The sequence below is a fragment of the Megalobrama amblycephala genome, linkage group LG17, assembly GCF_018812025.1.
Source record: "Megalobrama amblycephala isolate DHTTF-2021 linkage group LG17, ASM1881202v1, whole genome shotgun sequence".
In the NCBI taxonomy this organism is placed as follows: domain Eukaryota; kingdom Metazoa; phylum Chordata; class Actinopteri; order Cypriniformes; family Xenocyprididae; genus Megalobrama; species Megalobrama amblycephala.
Genome location: NC_063060.1, coordinates 5,118,300 through 5,134,357, shown reverse-complemented (window position 1 = coordinate 5,134,357; position 16,058 = coordinate 5,118,300). Strand labels below are relative to the sequence as shown.

The 16,058-nt window shown below is 40.9% G+C and overlaps 1 protein-coding gene across 1 annotated transcript; it reads right to left on the bottom strand.

Annotated features, from left to right (window-relative positions):
* Positions 1-2,631: 2,631 nt before the first annotated feature.
* LOC125251245 (CMRF35-like molecule 1) lies at positions 2,632-15,248 on the bottom strand. The gene is made up of 6 exons (XM_048164218.1): positions 15,126-15,248; positions 14,619-14,942; positions 6,222-6,533; positions 6,089-6,137; positions 3,320-3,357; positions 2,632-2,728 (listed from the first exon to the last, which is right to left on the bottom strand). The coding sequence occupies exons 1-6, from the start codon at positions 15,169-15,171 to the stop codon at positions 2,652-2,654; spliced, it is 846 nt and encodes a 281-aa protein (XP_048020175.1). The 5' UTR covers positions 15,172-15,248; the 3' UTR covers positions 2,632-2,651.
* Positions 15,249-16,058: the final 810 nt, after the last annotated feature.

Sequence of the window (16,058 nt, the reverse complement as noted above, 5' to 3'; positions counted from 1 at the left end):
TTATTTTGTATGTTACTCATTTGTAAGTGACTGGATAAAAGAAAAAAAATCGAAGAAGAAAAAAACATTACAGACATTTAGGCATTTAGCAAATGTAGACGTGTAACACATTCTTCACACAGATCTTTAGTCTGACTGAGTGTAAAGCAAAAGCAGAATCAGCAGTTTATAATCATCTGATCTTTCTGGTCAATGTAAAGAAATCTCTAGTTCTGTGACAGACAGAAACGCAATCTGAAAAATAAAAGACAATAACACACTATTAAATATTACTGAACATTTCTCTGTCACAATATGTTTATTCATATATATTGCCAGAAGAAAGACTAGAAGAAATATATTATGTAACATTACATACATGTGAAGTTTAGATTTTTCTAAAGAATAAATTCAATTAAATTCAATTCAGTTCAATTTTATCATCTCTACACTGGTTACCCATTAAGTTCCGTATTGATTATAAAGTATTGCTAATGACCTATAAAGCTCTAAATTGTTTAGCCAAGCATTCACATAATGCATCCATATCAGATCGATTGCACGTGACTATCTTTGCTTAATGTTATGAACAGCAGCTACGCTAATTATTCTCCATTTGCTTTTCTGTGACTAGGTGACTAGAGAGGACATCAGCTTCAGTTTGGATCCAGCCCCTTAAGAAGACCTCAGATGACCAACACCTATGAAGAGACGGCGCCAACTCCTGCGAGGATTTCAGAAGACGCAATCATCTGGATCAACATGCACATTGCACAATTTCTATATCCTAATTATTGTTAATGTAATTCATTTTTCCAGGAGCTCATTGCTTCTACGTTCAGTTAAACTGCTAACAGTGATTGTAAATTAATTGCCTAAATTACTACATTATTTGCTTACTGCATTCTTTAAATTGTAATGTTGACATGCATTCTCTGTAAAACTGCTTTGAAACGATATGTATCATGAAAAGTGCTATACAAATAAATATGAATTGAATTGAATTAAATAATAAATTCACAATAAATTCACAATAAAGAGAATTTGTTAAAGGGGTAGTTCAGACCAAAATGAAAATTCTTTCATCATTTACTCACGTTCATTAGCCTGGATGCCAGCCGAACTTAGCCCCGCCCACAACATTTTGAGGTCGGGGAGTTCGGTCTGGACTCGATCTGTAGAGGAGTAATTATGCCCGAACAGAAACTGTTCGGACCAATCACATTGTCAGGGCGATGATTGACAGATTATCACCAGAAACGTAATCAGCTACGTCATCAAAGAGCGCTTGGGGAGTTTGATTGACAAGCGATCTAACCAATCAGAACGCCGCATCCGCCATTTTGTCCGACAAAGCAGTCAGGAGTTAGAAGATTAACCTCAGTGGAGTTAAACTTGAAAAATTGTGCATATTGACGTCTTTCCGCGTTTGAAACAACATTCATTCTCATGTTCATTCATGTTTATTTGATTATATTATCGGTTAACGAGCCTCTTGAGCTGAGGCGCTACAACAATCTGTCACGATCATGGTCACAACACATTAAAGAGCCACAAAACGGTTTTTATTGTTTGATTTTTTTGAATAACTACACAGTTTGAAAGCTGGGACTTTGTTTAATATCATAAGTAACCTGCTCTGTCTCGTCTGTCGATGTGTTGTCAGTTTCCTCTTTGCTCCGCGATGTATTTTCCACTCTGTGTGGCGTGACAGCGCTAAGGGGGGCGGGTCTTTGCGAAAGGTCAATTAGTTTACAACAATGATGGCTGTTGTTGAAGAACTGAGATGTGTAGATTCCGCCATCACGTCCGTTATAGAAGATATCGACAGCGCATTAATTTTAAAAGAGGAACAGAGGACCGCGATCAAGGCATTTGTCGATGGGAAAGATGTCTTTGCCATCCTTCCTACGGGATTCGGCAAAAGTTTGATTTATCAGCTGGCCCCGATGGTCGCTAAGAAGAGTTCTGTTGACAACTATGCGTCGCTCAACATACGTCACTTACTCTGTAGCTCTGATTGGTTGTAGGTCTATCTAATTGAGGTCTTTCCTGGATCGGTTGAAATACGCCCCCATAATCAAAGCCCAATGGAGCAGTATCAGACTCATATTCGAACTAGAATTGAGTATGACCACGTCAGGCTACACGTTCATGTCATTCTAAACCCGTAAGACTTTCATTCATCTTTGGAACATGAATGAAGATCTTTTTTTGTAATCTGATTGAATTTAGGATTTTACTCACATATAAACATTGATCAGCGAACATAAACAGAAGGTCAACTGAACCTGCTTGATGCATGAGAACAAACCTCATTGGTTCTTGCAGAAGCTCAAATGTGATGCGTAACAAGAATGAGCCTCATTAGTTCTTGCACATCAAGCAAACATGCTTGAGCTTCTGTTTATCACAACTAATGTGTGAGTTGATGAATGTTTATATGTAAAAAAAAGCCTATATTTAATCTGTTTATTATATAAAATGATCACGTCTCTTCAGAAAATTTGGACTAAACCACTCAATTCATATGGACTACTTTTCACAAACTCTTTATGAACTTTTTGAAGTGTCGTGTTTCGAAGATGAACGGAAGTCTTACCGGTTTGGAATGACATAAAGGTGAATAATTGACAGAATTTTCATTTTTGGGTGAACTAACCCTTTAAGACTTACTTGTCCTCCTCGGGGCCGGTGTCTGTGGTCGCACTTTCTGTCAGAACAGCAAAAACTTTAGTAATCATAGATGCTGCCAAAACAGAAACAGAGAAACAAATTAGTTTGATCAGTGTTATTATTAATGAAAGAAGCTGTTTGTTATGGCCACCAAGAAAAAAAATAATTCTTTGATAAATCATAATTACGACATAAGAAGTAGACTGTCACAGTTTTGATGTTTAATGTCATGATTATTACTTTTTTTATCTTATAATTTATAATTTATGTCATAATTATTATTTACTAAAGCACAGTTTTATACTTTTTTCATACTTTTTAATGTCATAATTTCATATCATAGCTTTTTATATCTCAACTATGACTTTTTATCTAATAATTTACAATTTTTTTATCATAATTATGACTTTTTATCTCATAGATTCTATTTTTATGTCATAATTATGATTTACTAAAGCATATTTTTTTGTATGTGGCTGAAATGGGCTTCCATAGTATGAGGTGCATCTAAACAATGATTGTCTCCAGAGTATTACATCATCTTTTCTGATGGATAAATGATTTTCCACATTTCATATCATAACTAGTTATTAAACACATTAAAAATATTTAATCTGATCAGACCAGTTTAGCTACTTCTACTGTTTCATTATTTTATTCATACTTGTAGGATTTCTGTTGGCAGATGACTGTGTTGTGAACCTGCAAAACAATGTGAAAAGAGAAAGACAAACATGTTCACTCAAAAATGAAAGAACAATCATATCATGTCATTCCAAACCTGTATGACTTTCTTTCTACCGTGGAGCACAAAAGGAGATTCCCGTCCTTCTCTGGCCTTTTGTTCTCCAAGGAAGAAAGAAAGTCTCTACCATGGAAGAAAGAATGTCACTCTTCTCCATGCACTTCTTTCCTCAAAAAGCATTTACACTAGTTTTGGGAACAGGATCAGCAGGTTCATTAAAAAGATCTGAATTATTAATTCATGATCAGACATCTCTACTTCTTTCCAGAATACTCCAGTTAGGTATGCCAATACATTCAGTGTTATTAAAATAAAACCATTCAGAAGAGTTAGAATTTAGTCATATGGACCACTTTCATAAAATCTTGGTGGTTTCGTGACCTTTGTTAAAGCTTAAAAGTAGATGTATTTGTATTGTGCTGTTTGCAGTGTTTCACGTTGAAGGAGATTGATCAGTTTCTGGTTTGACTATTTATATGTGAAGTATTGTGTATTGTTTTTTTGTTTTGTTTTGTTTTGTTTTTTACATGAATGGGGTTTATAATTGCCTTGCCCATGTGTCTTCCTTTATGACATTTTAATGTGTCCTGTTTTGGAGTAAAACTCAGTATTAACTGAATATTGTGTATTAAGAACTAAAGTGTTTATTACACCAGCACCCATCTCTGTCGTTTAATTGGGATAAATAGTCGAATTTCTGTTTTGGCCTATAGTGCATCTAGGTATTAATGTAATTGTTTGCTTGTCCAACAATATATTTGTAAACTGTTAGTACTGTGGAGAAGGTGCGCTGAAGGTCACATTAATAAGGAAAAAGTATTAGCCTTTTTCACACTTCCAGGTTTTTGACTTCCGGAATGACCAACGCACGCTGGGTAAAAGTTTTCCGGTTGATAGATAGCCAAGCCTTAGAACCAGTTCGGGAATCCAAGTATATTTACGAATTAAATGTCATAAATGTTTGAATGGTCTTAGTGATTAATTGACTACAGAGCTCTCATTAAGAGCTAAATTTAAGAACTAATTCAAAGTGATGGCACTTAAATTGGTTATATTCTCCATGTCAAGCCCAATCACACGAAAATGCGTATCTATAATACAAGTGTGCAATGTCGTGGAATGTATATGCCAAAATTAGTTTTGGCGTGCATATGATAAGCAGTTTTTCGCATGCATATGTTACGCACTTTATGGCTTGACTTTATGTAGCTGCTGTATGACAGCTGGTAAAATAAAACCGCCCTCCGGTAAATTCGAGCAACGGTCTGAGTGGCCGTCTAAGCTAAAAACAAGTAGGAAATAATTTCTTTGTAGATTATACAGCAACTTGAAAAACAGACAAAACAGAAAAGGTAAGAAGTGATGTTTGAGAAAAGAGCATATCAATTTAATAGCCGCAGAACCATAGCGGAACTGATTTTACCCTGCGTCACGTGATTTCTGATTCTTGTGAGAAAAGGCCACTTAATTAACAATATACAATATTACTATAACTTTTCGTAAGTCTGGTTTTCCTGCTAAGACAGAACATGAGATCAAAAACCCTGCAATAAATCAATAAAACTCAGTAATCTGGAGAGTTATACATGCTTGCGTAATGCATCCCTGCTTATCTATGCATCCCCCTCTTTCTATACCCTCTTCACTCCCCCTGAGTCAAGTCACTGAAAGTTCACTAAGAATTTACCACATATGATGTATCTTGTTAAACTATTGTTTGTTTGTTTTTTCCTTTCATATATGGTAATTTTAACTAGTGTGATTGGTAAAAGGGTCTCAATTTCACCAAAGTCACTTGAATTATCAGAAAACCCCAATGCAGTGCACTCAGAACTCACACACTGCTGTGTGTTTCTCCACTGTCACATATGCATTTCTCACTCTTGGATTCATCTTTGAGCAATTGATGTTATGTATTTATAATTTCTGAACTGGCTTTTAATTTAATTGTGTAATTGGCATGATACATTTTTACCTGACCAATAAAATGTTATATTTGATTGATTCTGTATTCTTCTGAAATCATTTATTTCTAATAGATAAAGTGGAGTCTGGTGTCACTGCAAATATTGTGTCCAGGATAGGTCAAACTGAAGGCCCCAAATGAATGGAGCATGGGCCACACTATCAGGGACCTTTTAATTTCTATCTATCATTGACTTAGCGAGTTGTATGAATGTGACTGTGAAAATGACACTTTGTTATGAGCATGCATGGAGTGGCCTATACTTAAAAGTAAATAGTTAACCTTGCATCCTCGGTCTAAGATCAGAATTGGCGATTTTGTGTCCGTGAGCTCACGACTTGGAGATTCTGTGCGACATCGGGTCCCTAATGAATGAAATTAAAAGTATGAGATACCCATAATAATCAAATATCTGAATTACTACATGGAGATCAAGTAAAATCGTAAAGTGTAATTCTAATTTCTAATAAATTAATAGTTAAGTGAATGTTACAGAAGCGCAAATAAAGGACTTGCACGCATTAAACCTTCGCCGACACCTTTGGATTCTGTCGTTGGGCCATTGGGTGGACCTAACATTTGCTAGTAGCATACAGAAATAATGTCACAGCATTAAAACGTTTAAATATTTTGACCTTTTTACAGCCCTCAGCCCACATTTTCAGGTTACAAAATTATTTAGCTGCATTTGATTCTTTTAAATGGTCAAAAATGACACTTACATGTCTGTCTCAGAGTCAGATGGTGGAGCTGTTGGAATATTTGCCATTGCTTGAAAGGAGAAAAATAATTTGGTTATTTTTAGGGCATTGAGAGTGTCACTATTTTTATATCCAAATTGATTTGTGATCTTACCATGTTTGGGTTCATTGACAATGAGTTGAACAGGAACCTGCAGATCTCCTACTGAGCACAAGTACCATCCAGAATCACTGAGTCTCAGTCCAGTCATCAGCACAGTGAAGGATCTTCTCCTAACATCATCACTGATCTGGACTGATGGATTCTGGGATGTGTCAGTCCTCCCCACTGTGTAACAGCTCTGATCTTTATATCTGCACCACTGTTTGAGTTTATTCTGATATCCAGAACTGTAGAAACACTGGACACTGACATTACCACCTTCATGTCCAGATACACTGCTGCTCACCACAGACATGTCAGGAGCTGAACACAGTCAAAAAGACAATAAGATTTGTCCATCAATTGTCGTATTTTCTATAAAATGTAATTATCTAAATTCCCTTGATATTGTAAAGTATTTTCTATGGTTGGTAACACTTTATTTAAAACTGGTGAACGCAACTGAATAATGAATTTTTTTGTTTTGTTTTGTTTTTCCTGTGGTATATCAAACATGCATTCTTCCACCAATGACCACAGAAAACTGTAAAATATCCTACGGTAACACTTTATTTTACAGTGTCCTTGTTACATATGTTACATGCACTTACCATAGTAATTATGCATAATTACATTCAAATAACCCTCAACCAAACCCTATTCCTACCCCAACCCTATAGTAAGTACAAGTTGTTAATTAATATTACTCAGTACTTAAATATATAATTACACTGTAACAATGTCACTGTAAAATAAAGTGTAACCTATCCTACTCTGACAGCAGCTAAATTCAAAACAATTTCCATTTCTGAATTTAAAAATTGCCTCCTGCACTACTACTGCTAAACTGCTTTTTTTAAACTACATTCAGCGATCAGAGTAATCAGAACGAATGACTCTTACGAGTTGGTTCTTTTTAGTAAGTTAAACACATGCAGGAAGCATGGAGTGTCTTTTCATTTTTATGCAGATAACACCCAAATTTATTTACCTTTAAAACATAATGACAAGCAAGGCCTAGAAACCTTGCTTGCATGCTTAGCCGATGTACAATCTTGGATGTCTCTGAATTTTTTTTTATTTAAATGAGGGTAAGACTGAAGTGATTGTCTTTGGGCCCTCAGGGGGAAAAGGAAAACCAAATATTAATTGTGGTCATTTAAATTCCTATATCAAACCAACTGTGAAAAATTATTGAGTTATTTTTTGAGTCTTCCCTTAAGTTTGACCAACATATGCAGTAGTTAAGTCATGTTTTTTTCATCTTAAACTTTTGTCAAAAGTTAAAACTTTTCTGTATTCTAAGGATCTTGAAAGAGTCACACATGCATTTGTTTTATCTCGATTGGACTATTGTAACTCATTGTATGTTGGATTACCCCAATCCTCCATGTCACGACTACAGATGGTCCAAAATGCCACAGCCAGGTTTTTAACGGGGGTTCGTAAACGAGAACACATTACTCCGATTATAGTGTCTATTAATTGGTTGCCATGCAGTGTGTTATTGTAACGAAGCGGGACTCATGGTAAGATCCATATGCAAGCTTTTATTTACAGTGGTAAGCGTGGTCGTACAGGCAGGGTCTAAGCAGGGGCAAACAGGAACAGCAAGGGCTAGGCAGAATCGTAGTCAGGGTACAGGCAGTAGATCGAGGCAGGCAGATAACATTCACAGAACAGGATGGCAAGGCAAGGGTCAAAGGCAGGAGCAGGAACAGGAACAGACAGGGAAACAGGATAAACACAGGGAAACAGGATAAACACAGGGAAACGCTTAGAATTGACACACAGGGTAATCAAGACTTCGCGATTGGATGGTGTGAGTGAGAGTCCTTTTATAGTCCAGGTAACAAGTTGCAGCTGGGTGTGGTGATTAGTGAGGAGTGTGTGCATGGCTGTATGTGGCGACAGGTGATAGGTGTGGAGTGAACATGTGACTGGCAGGGAGGATTGTGGGAAGTGTAGTCCGGGAACTGACAGGAGCAGACTGTGATCATGACATAATGCCCCCCTCCCGGAAGGCGCGTCCTCGCGACGTAAACGGAACAGCTAGGGAGGGGGGGTGGGTGCATTGGGGACTGGTATGCAGACATGAACAGGGTCCCCAATGCAGGTTCCAGGAACTCGGCCACCATGGCGGGTCAGGTGCCACGGGCAGCCACGGTGGGTCAGGTGCCACGGAGAGCCACGGCAAGTCAGGTGGCTTGGGCAGCCACGGCAGGTCAGGTGGCTTGGGCAGCCACGGCAGGTCAGGTGGCTTGGGCAGCCACGGCAGGTCAGGTGGTTCGGGCAACCACGGCAGGTCAGGTAGCTTGGGCAGCCACGGCAGGTCAGGTGGTTCGGGCAACCACGGCAGGTCAGATGGTTTGGACGGCCACTGCGGGACAGAGTCCATAGATGACCCCAGCGGGTCAGAGTCCATTAGTGGCCATAACAGTTCAAAGGCCCATGCCGGCAGTGATCGAGCAAGGTCCCCACCCACAAGCTCCCCACCCCTAGGTATACTGCCCCCCCCCCAAAAAGTTCTTGGGGAAATCAACGGAGGCATTGGCGGGTTCATGGGCAAGGAGCTCGGGTGGCGCCAGCAGGGCAGATGGCCTGAGCGGCAGCGGCAGGACAAATGGCCTGGGCGGTGGTGTCAGGGCCGACCAGGGGTGCTCTGTGGCCGTATCAGGGAGAGCGGGCAGCTCGGTGACGGCCTCCGTGGCCGTGTCAGGGAGAGCGGGCAGCTCGGTGACGGCCTCCGTGGCCGTGTCAGGGAGAGCGGGCAGCTCGGTGACGGCCTCCGTGGCCGTGTCAGGGAGAGCGGGCAGCTCGGTGACGGCCTCCGTGGCCGTGTCAGGGAGAGCGGGCAGCTCGGTGACGGCCTCCGTGGCCGTGTCAGGGAGAGCGGGCAGCTCGGTGACGGCCTCCGTGGCCGTGTCAGGGAGAGCGGACAGCTCCGGGACGGCAGCGGGCTCGGGCTGCTCCGGGACGGCAGCGGGCTCGGACTGACAGACTGGTCCATGGTCAAAGGAGCCTGAGTGCATTCTCCAGGCCCGCAAAACAGCCAGAACATAGAACGCGAACACAGTCCTTCTGGCCATGACGGGACTGACAGGAAGCGCATGCGGGACTGGAGCAGACTCACTGGCTGGAGCGGATTCTGGAGCGGACTTACTGACTGAAGCGGGTCCTGGAGCGGACTCAATGGCTGGAACACCCCCTACCTCCGCGAGCACCGAAGGGGCGGCCATCTTGCCCGTAGGCACTGGCAAAGCAGCCATCTTGTCCATCGCGTCCAGGGCGTTTGAGTGCGTCGCAACCGGTGAACTTGACTGCGTTGCACCCGGCGAACATGAGTCCATAGCAACCGGCGAACTTGAGAGCGTTGCAATAGACGAACTTGAGAGCGTTGAAACAGACGAATTTGAGAGTGTTGAAACAGACGAATTTGAGAGCGTTGAAACAGACGGGCTTGAGTGCGAAGCGGCCGCCGGGCTTGAGAGCGAAGCGGCCGGCTGGCTTGAGAGCGAAGCGGACGGCTGGCTTGAGAGCGAAGCGGACGGCTGGCTTGAGAGCGAAGCGGACGGCTGGCTTGAGAGCGAAGCGGACGGCTGGCTTGAGAGCGAATCGTCCGGCTGGCTTGAGAGCGAATCGTCCGGCTGGCTTGAGAGCGAATCGTCCGGCTGGCTTGAGTGCGAATCGTCCGGCTGGCTTGGGTGCGAAGCGTCCGGCTGGCTTGAGAGCGAAGCGTCCGGCAGGCTTGAGAGCGAAGCGTCCGGCAGGCTTGAGAGCGAAGCGTCCGGCAGGCTTGAGAGCGAAGCGGCCGGCAGGCTTGAGAGCGAAGCGGCCGGCGTGGGTTTCGGAATGCCAGCCGCTCGTGCTGTAGTCATTGGAGGATCATTCATGCTGGAACGCAACCCTCTCCGCTCCCTGACTGATCTAGAGACGTGACGTGACTCTGGGCGATCAGCGGAGAAGTGGCGTTGCTCTGGGCGATCAGTGGAGACGTGACGTTGCTCTGGGCGATCAGCGGAGACGTGACGTTGCTCTGGGCGATCAGCGGAGACGTGACGTTGCTCTGGGCGATCAGCGGAGACGTGACGTTGCTCTGGGCGATCAGCGAGACGTGACGTTGCTCTGGGCGATCAGCGGAGACGTGACGTTGCTCTGGGCGATCAGCGGAGACGTGCCGTTGCTCTGGGCGATCAGCGGAGACGTGCCGTTGCTCTGGGCGATCAGCGAAGGCGTGACGTGGCTCTGGGCGATCAGCGAAGACGTGACTTGGCTCTGTTATTGTGGTAACCGCCATTTTGTGAGTGTCAACTGGCGCGGCGGCCATTACACAACCAGACGAGGAATCGCGTTCCTCCGCGACACCCACAGTAAACACAGAACCAACAGTCAATAGAGCATAATCCAGAAAACGACTAAGTGAAGAACGGGGTCCCTCACGAATCAGCTGTGACTTGAGTGGCTGATTAACGCCTTCACAGAAAAAGTCTATGAGCACACAGTCCGGCAGGTCTGAACAATATGCAATGTCCAAGTATTCCTCAATGTAATTCTCCAGCGATCGTGAGCCCTGCTTGAGCTCTAATAACAAAAATGCAAAGTTCCTACCAGACCAGTGTTCATCAGAAAAGCTGCTGGATCGTGGTGGTGGCGAAGTCTTCTGTAACGAAGCGGGACTCATGGTAAGATCCATATGCAAGCTTTTATTTACAGTGGTAAGCGTGGTCGTACAGGCAGGGTCTAAGCAGGGGCAAACAGGAACAGCAAGGGCTAGGCAGAATCGTAGTCAGGGTACAGGCAGTAGATCGAGGCAGGCAGATAACATTCACAGAACAGGATGGCAAGGCAAGGGTCAAAGGCAGGAGCAGGAACAGGAACAGACAGGGAAACAGGATAAACACAGGGAAACAGGATAAACACAGGGAAACAGGATAAACACAGGGAAACAGGATAAACACAGGGAAACAGGATAAACACAGGGAAACAGGATAAACACAGGGAAACAGGATAAACACAGGGAAACAGGATAAACACAGGGAAACAGGATAAACACAGGGAAACGCTTAGAATTGACACACAGGGTAATCAAGACTTCGCGATTGGATGGTGTGAGTGAGAGTCCTTTTATAGTCCAGGTAACAAGTTGCAGCTGGGTGTGGTGATTAGTGAGGAGTGTGTGCATGGCTGTATGTGGCGACAGGTGATAGGTGTGGAGTGAACATGTGACTGGCAGGGAGGATTGTGGGAAGTGTAGTCCGGGAACTGACAGGAGCAGACTGTGATCATGACAGTTATAGAGTTGAATTTAAGATTTTGCTGTTTGTTTTTAAGTCTTTAAATGGTCTGGCACCTTCCTATTTGTCAGACCTTTTAAACGTGAACACATCAGTTAGATGCTTGCGATCCTCAGACAGTATTACTCTGTCTTATCCAAGATCAAGATTGAAGATGAGAGGTGACCGTGCGTTTGCAGTGGCTGGTCCAAAGTTATGGAACAGTCTTCCTTTATCTGTAAGATCTGCTTCATGTGAGTACAGTGGTTCAATATTAATATTATAAAGCGACAAGAATATTTTTGGAGCGCCAAAAAAACAAAATAACGACTTATTTAGTGATGGCCGATTTCAAAACACTGCTTCAGGAAGCATAAGAGCATAATTAATCAGTGTGTCGAATCTGCTGTTCGGAGCGGCAAAGTCACGTGGTTTGACACATGATCTGAATCATGATTCGACACACTGATTCATTTATGCTCCGAAGCTTCCTGAAGCAGTGTTTTGAAATCGGCCATCACTAAATAATTCGTTATTTTGTTTTTTTGGCGCTCCAAAAATATTCTTGTCGCTTTATAATATTAATATTGAACCACTGTACTCACATGAACCGATTTAAATATGTTTTTAGTACATTAATGGATCTTGAGAGAGGAAGTGTCATTGCTCCCTATGGAGGCCTCACGGAGCTATCGGATTTCAACTAAAATATCTTAATTTGTGTTCTGGAGATTAACAAAGGTCTTACAGGTTTGGAACGACGTAAGGGTAAGTAATTAATGACAGAATTTTCATTTTTGGGTGAACTAACCCTTTAAGTAAAAAGGGAAAAACACTTGAAAGACATTGATATATTGAATTTGATATATGCATAGGTCTGTATCATGTAGTGTGCTATGCCATATAATGCACTTCATGCAATAAGATTTCATTCCGTACGAAACTTCAAAAAGCACTTCTTCTCTGCTGTGATATAGTGGTGTATGTTATAATTTTTGCACATCACTTTGGGTGTTCCTGCACACCCAGGAATCTTGCATCTTCCCTTCTTATAATACATTGTTGCCAATGTGAGGTATTGTCTAAAACCTCCTCGAAAAGTACCCCTTATCGCACAACGTTGCCCTGAGGCAACGAAAAGAAAAACTGAATTTCTGAACATGCAAAATAAAAAAAACTTCATAAAACCTGACAAAAGGCTTCTCTACACCTTCATACACACACACATATTTTTTATGTACAGTTCATGTCGTTTTAAATAAGATCACTAAAGCAAATAATATTGCCTTCTTCTCACACCATGTGCTCCTGTGACCATGTGTCAGAACAGGACGTCCCACCTTTAAATGGTGCTTGATATTGACTCCAACACCTTACTGAACTGTTCTTTGGTACTTTCTCGACCTTTCTAATTGGTTGTTATCATTTAAAGAAAAATTTACTAAACATAGGGCTAAAGAAAACTTTCCGTTGCCTGAGGGCAACGCTGTGCTGTAGAGGGCTAAGGGAGTATGTGATTTCAGACTCACTCAGCCATACAGGCCAACCAGCATTGGCCATTTCTGAATGAATGACTCTTATGAATCAGTTATTTTTAATGAATCTAAAACATACGCATGACCAGGGGTGTGTTTCCCAAAAGCAACTATGGTCACAATTTGCATCATTACCAAACACAGTTCAACGGAACCTTGCAACCCTAGAACTTGTGTTAGTTGGCTAATGATGCTTTTGGGAAACGCACAGTATAGTCCAAATCCAATGCAAATGACTCTCATGAGCTGGTTCTTTACTACATCAAAAACACACAGTGTAACAAGTGTAGCCTGACTCCTGAACAAATGACTTCTATAAGTTGGTTATTTTTTATGAATCTAAACCATTCAGCACTGCAAGAGTTTCTGATGACCAAACAAATGATTCGTATAAGCCAGTTCTTACTTTAGTGAATCAAAACACCATTTGCAGCGGTCTCTGGTCTGATTCACTTAATCACTCCAAGGAACCAGAATCATTACAGTTTTTTTCGATTGCTAAACGACAGTGAGCACAATTGGAGCTACATGTGCAAAACTCTAACTACAGTCTGCACTACCAACAGTCACCTGAGCTAAACAGTTAACACATGACTCAAAACAGGCTCAGTGCAGCCAAACACTATGCACAACCCTCACTGAGATAGCACACACTGTCACTCAGAACACACTGAGAGTAAAAACACTAGCATCAAACTCCAACACACAAAATACAAACTTTTCATCTTTACATTTTGAACAATTTCAGTGACTTCATACAAAGTAATATTTTCTTCAAAGAAAAGAGTGACATTCTTTCACATGATTTATTTAAATTTTTAGAACATAATTCTTTAAGGTAAATGAAAATTAGCAGTTTGCTTCAATAGTCTGTAGTAATTTACGGAATTACAGTAATGAGAAAAAAAAAAGGTAGAAACTATATATAGCCTATGTGTGTGTGTGTGTGTTCACTAACAAGTCTAAAAAAAAACAAGACACCTGCTTAGGCTTTCAACTGAAATTGAAATCAGCAGTGTTTGAAAGGCACAAGGCTGAAATCTATTCTGTTTTGAATGTGTGGTTCACAGTTTTGACAGCAGAGTGTTAGCATTTGAACAAAGTGCTGTAAGTCCACAGTGTTGTGCAGGTTGTGGTTAAAGTCATGGGATAAGTGTGTAGAGTTTTGAAAACTGTGTTCAAGCAATGAAAAACGAACTAGAGTTTGGTCCACATGAACTGCTGCTGTGCAGACTGTAGTTAGAGTTTTGCACATGTGACTCCAGTTGTGCCCACTGTCGTTTAGCAATCGAAAAAAACTGTAAGAGGAATCAGAATCTGAATAATTAGTGTTGATTCAACAGTAAATGATATCTAAGCAACTAAGTTGGTGTCACATGGGTTCTTCATTAGTCATCGTCTTCAGTTAACATGTTCTCCTTTTTCAGTTCTTTTTACTTGTGTACTTTTACTTGTCACTACTAACCCAACAACAACACTGTTTACATTATTTATAACTCCTTATAGCTACATTATTTAATATTTATATTATATTCTGTTTTAATAAAATGCATTACGTTTCTTAGTGAAAAAAAAAGGTAATTTGGAGAGATATTCTTTACCTGATTTTACCGTCAGATACAAATAATAACCAGCGTCTACGGTGTCATAACCACCAGTCTCCACAGCACACCAGTAATATCCAGAGTCTGAGGTCTCCAGTCTGTCCCATCGCACTGTAAAAATACTCTGGTCTGGATAATCAGTGATGGAATATTTTCCTGTCGCATTTGCATATGCCAATATATGGCAAGAGCTCCAAACTGGCCCCTGACACAAATATTTGCGGTTTTCTTTATGTTGTTTATCATACACACATGGAATAATGCCAGATGATCCAGATTTCACTGCTATATTAAGTTTCAGTCTATTAACTCCAGCAGCACCTGAAGAGAAGAACAAATGTAGAGGAAAAAAACATAAAACACTCACAAACTGTACATACTGATGTTAATGTATATAGTATAATTATAGCTTAAAGAATTCAAGTTAAACCATTTTAAAAATTTAACAACAGACTGTATAATAGTGTAATAATGCTTTTAAATAGAATTATAGTTTTGTTTTACCTGAGATGTAAAGTAAAACCCCAGAGAGGATCAGAGGGTGAATCATGTCTACAGTGGAGTGTGTGTGTGTGTGTGTGTGTGTGTGTGTGTGTGTGTGTGTGTGTGTGTGTGTGTGTGCGTGTGTGTGCGCGTGTGTGTGTGTGTGTGTGAGAGAGAGAGAGAGAGGAGCTGGTCACTTCTTGCAGTGTCTCTCTGTTTCCGTCTGTTTCAGAGAAGAAATATCACCCGAAACCACATAAGTGTCAGCAAGTGAGCAAATAAGCCGCAGCAGCAAACTCAAACTAGCCACAACACAACAACAATCAACATTTTACTTGTGGCTAATTTGAATTGTGGACAAGTTAATGCATGTTAAATGACAGCAGTGTATAATCTTTATCAGCAGGTTCACTTTAGCAATTTAATATGTAACATTTACTTGAAAAGAGAGGGTAGTTAATTACTGCACAAATACTGAACAAAATGTTACATTGTATAAGCTGCACTTTTGACACAACTATGAAAGTGATTAACAAACTGTTGTTTAATTGTTAGCTTGTTTTATTTTTTAATCATATGTTCAACAATTTTGCTGTTTTACAATGAAATGTTTTCTTTTTTTTTTTCAAATTAATATGCTTAAAAATTAAATGTCTGGAGTTGGTGGAAGGGGTTCATGGGGGTTGGTTTAAAATAATTTTGAACAAGCAAATTTGATTAACAAAATAAAAGCCTGTACAAAATATAATATAAACTGTCCATGTTTTTTAGATGTTGCAACAAAGATATCAAAATGTGTAGCTGAAAAATATGGGAAGTTATATCAATATTTGAGATAAAAAGTAGTATTGCAAACATCCCCAGTCTCTCATATTTCGTTAAAATAATTCCCAATTATGTCAATTTAAAAAATATATTTAAAAATATTTCAAGTACAATACTAAATGTGTTGTG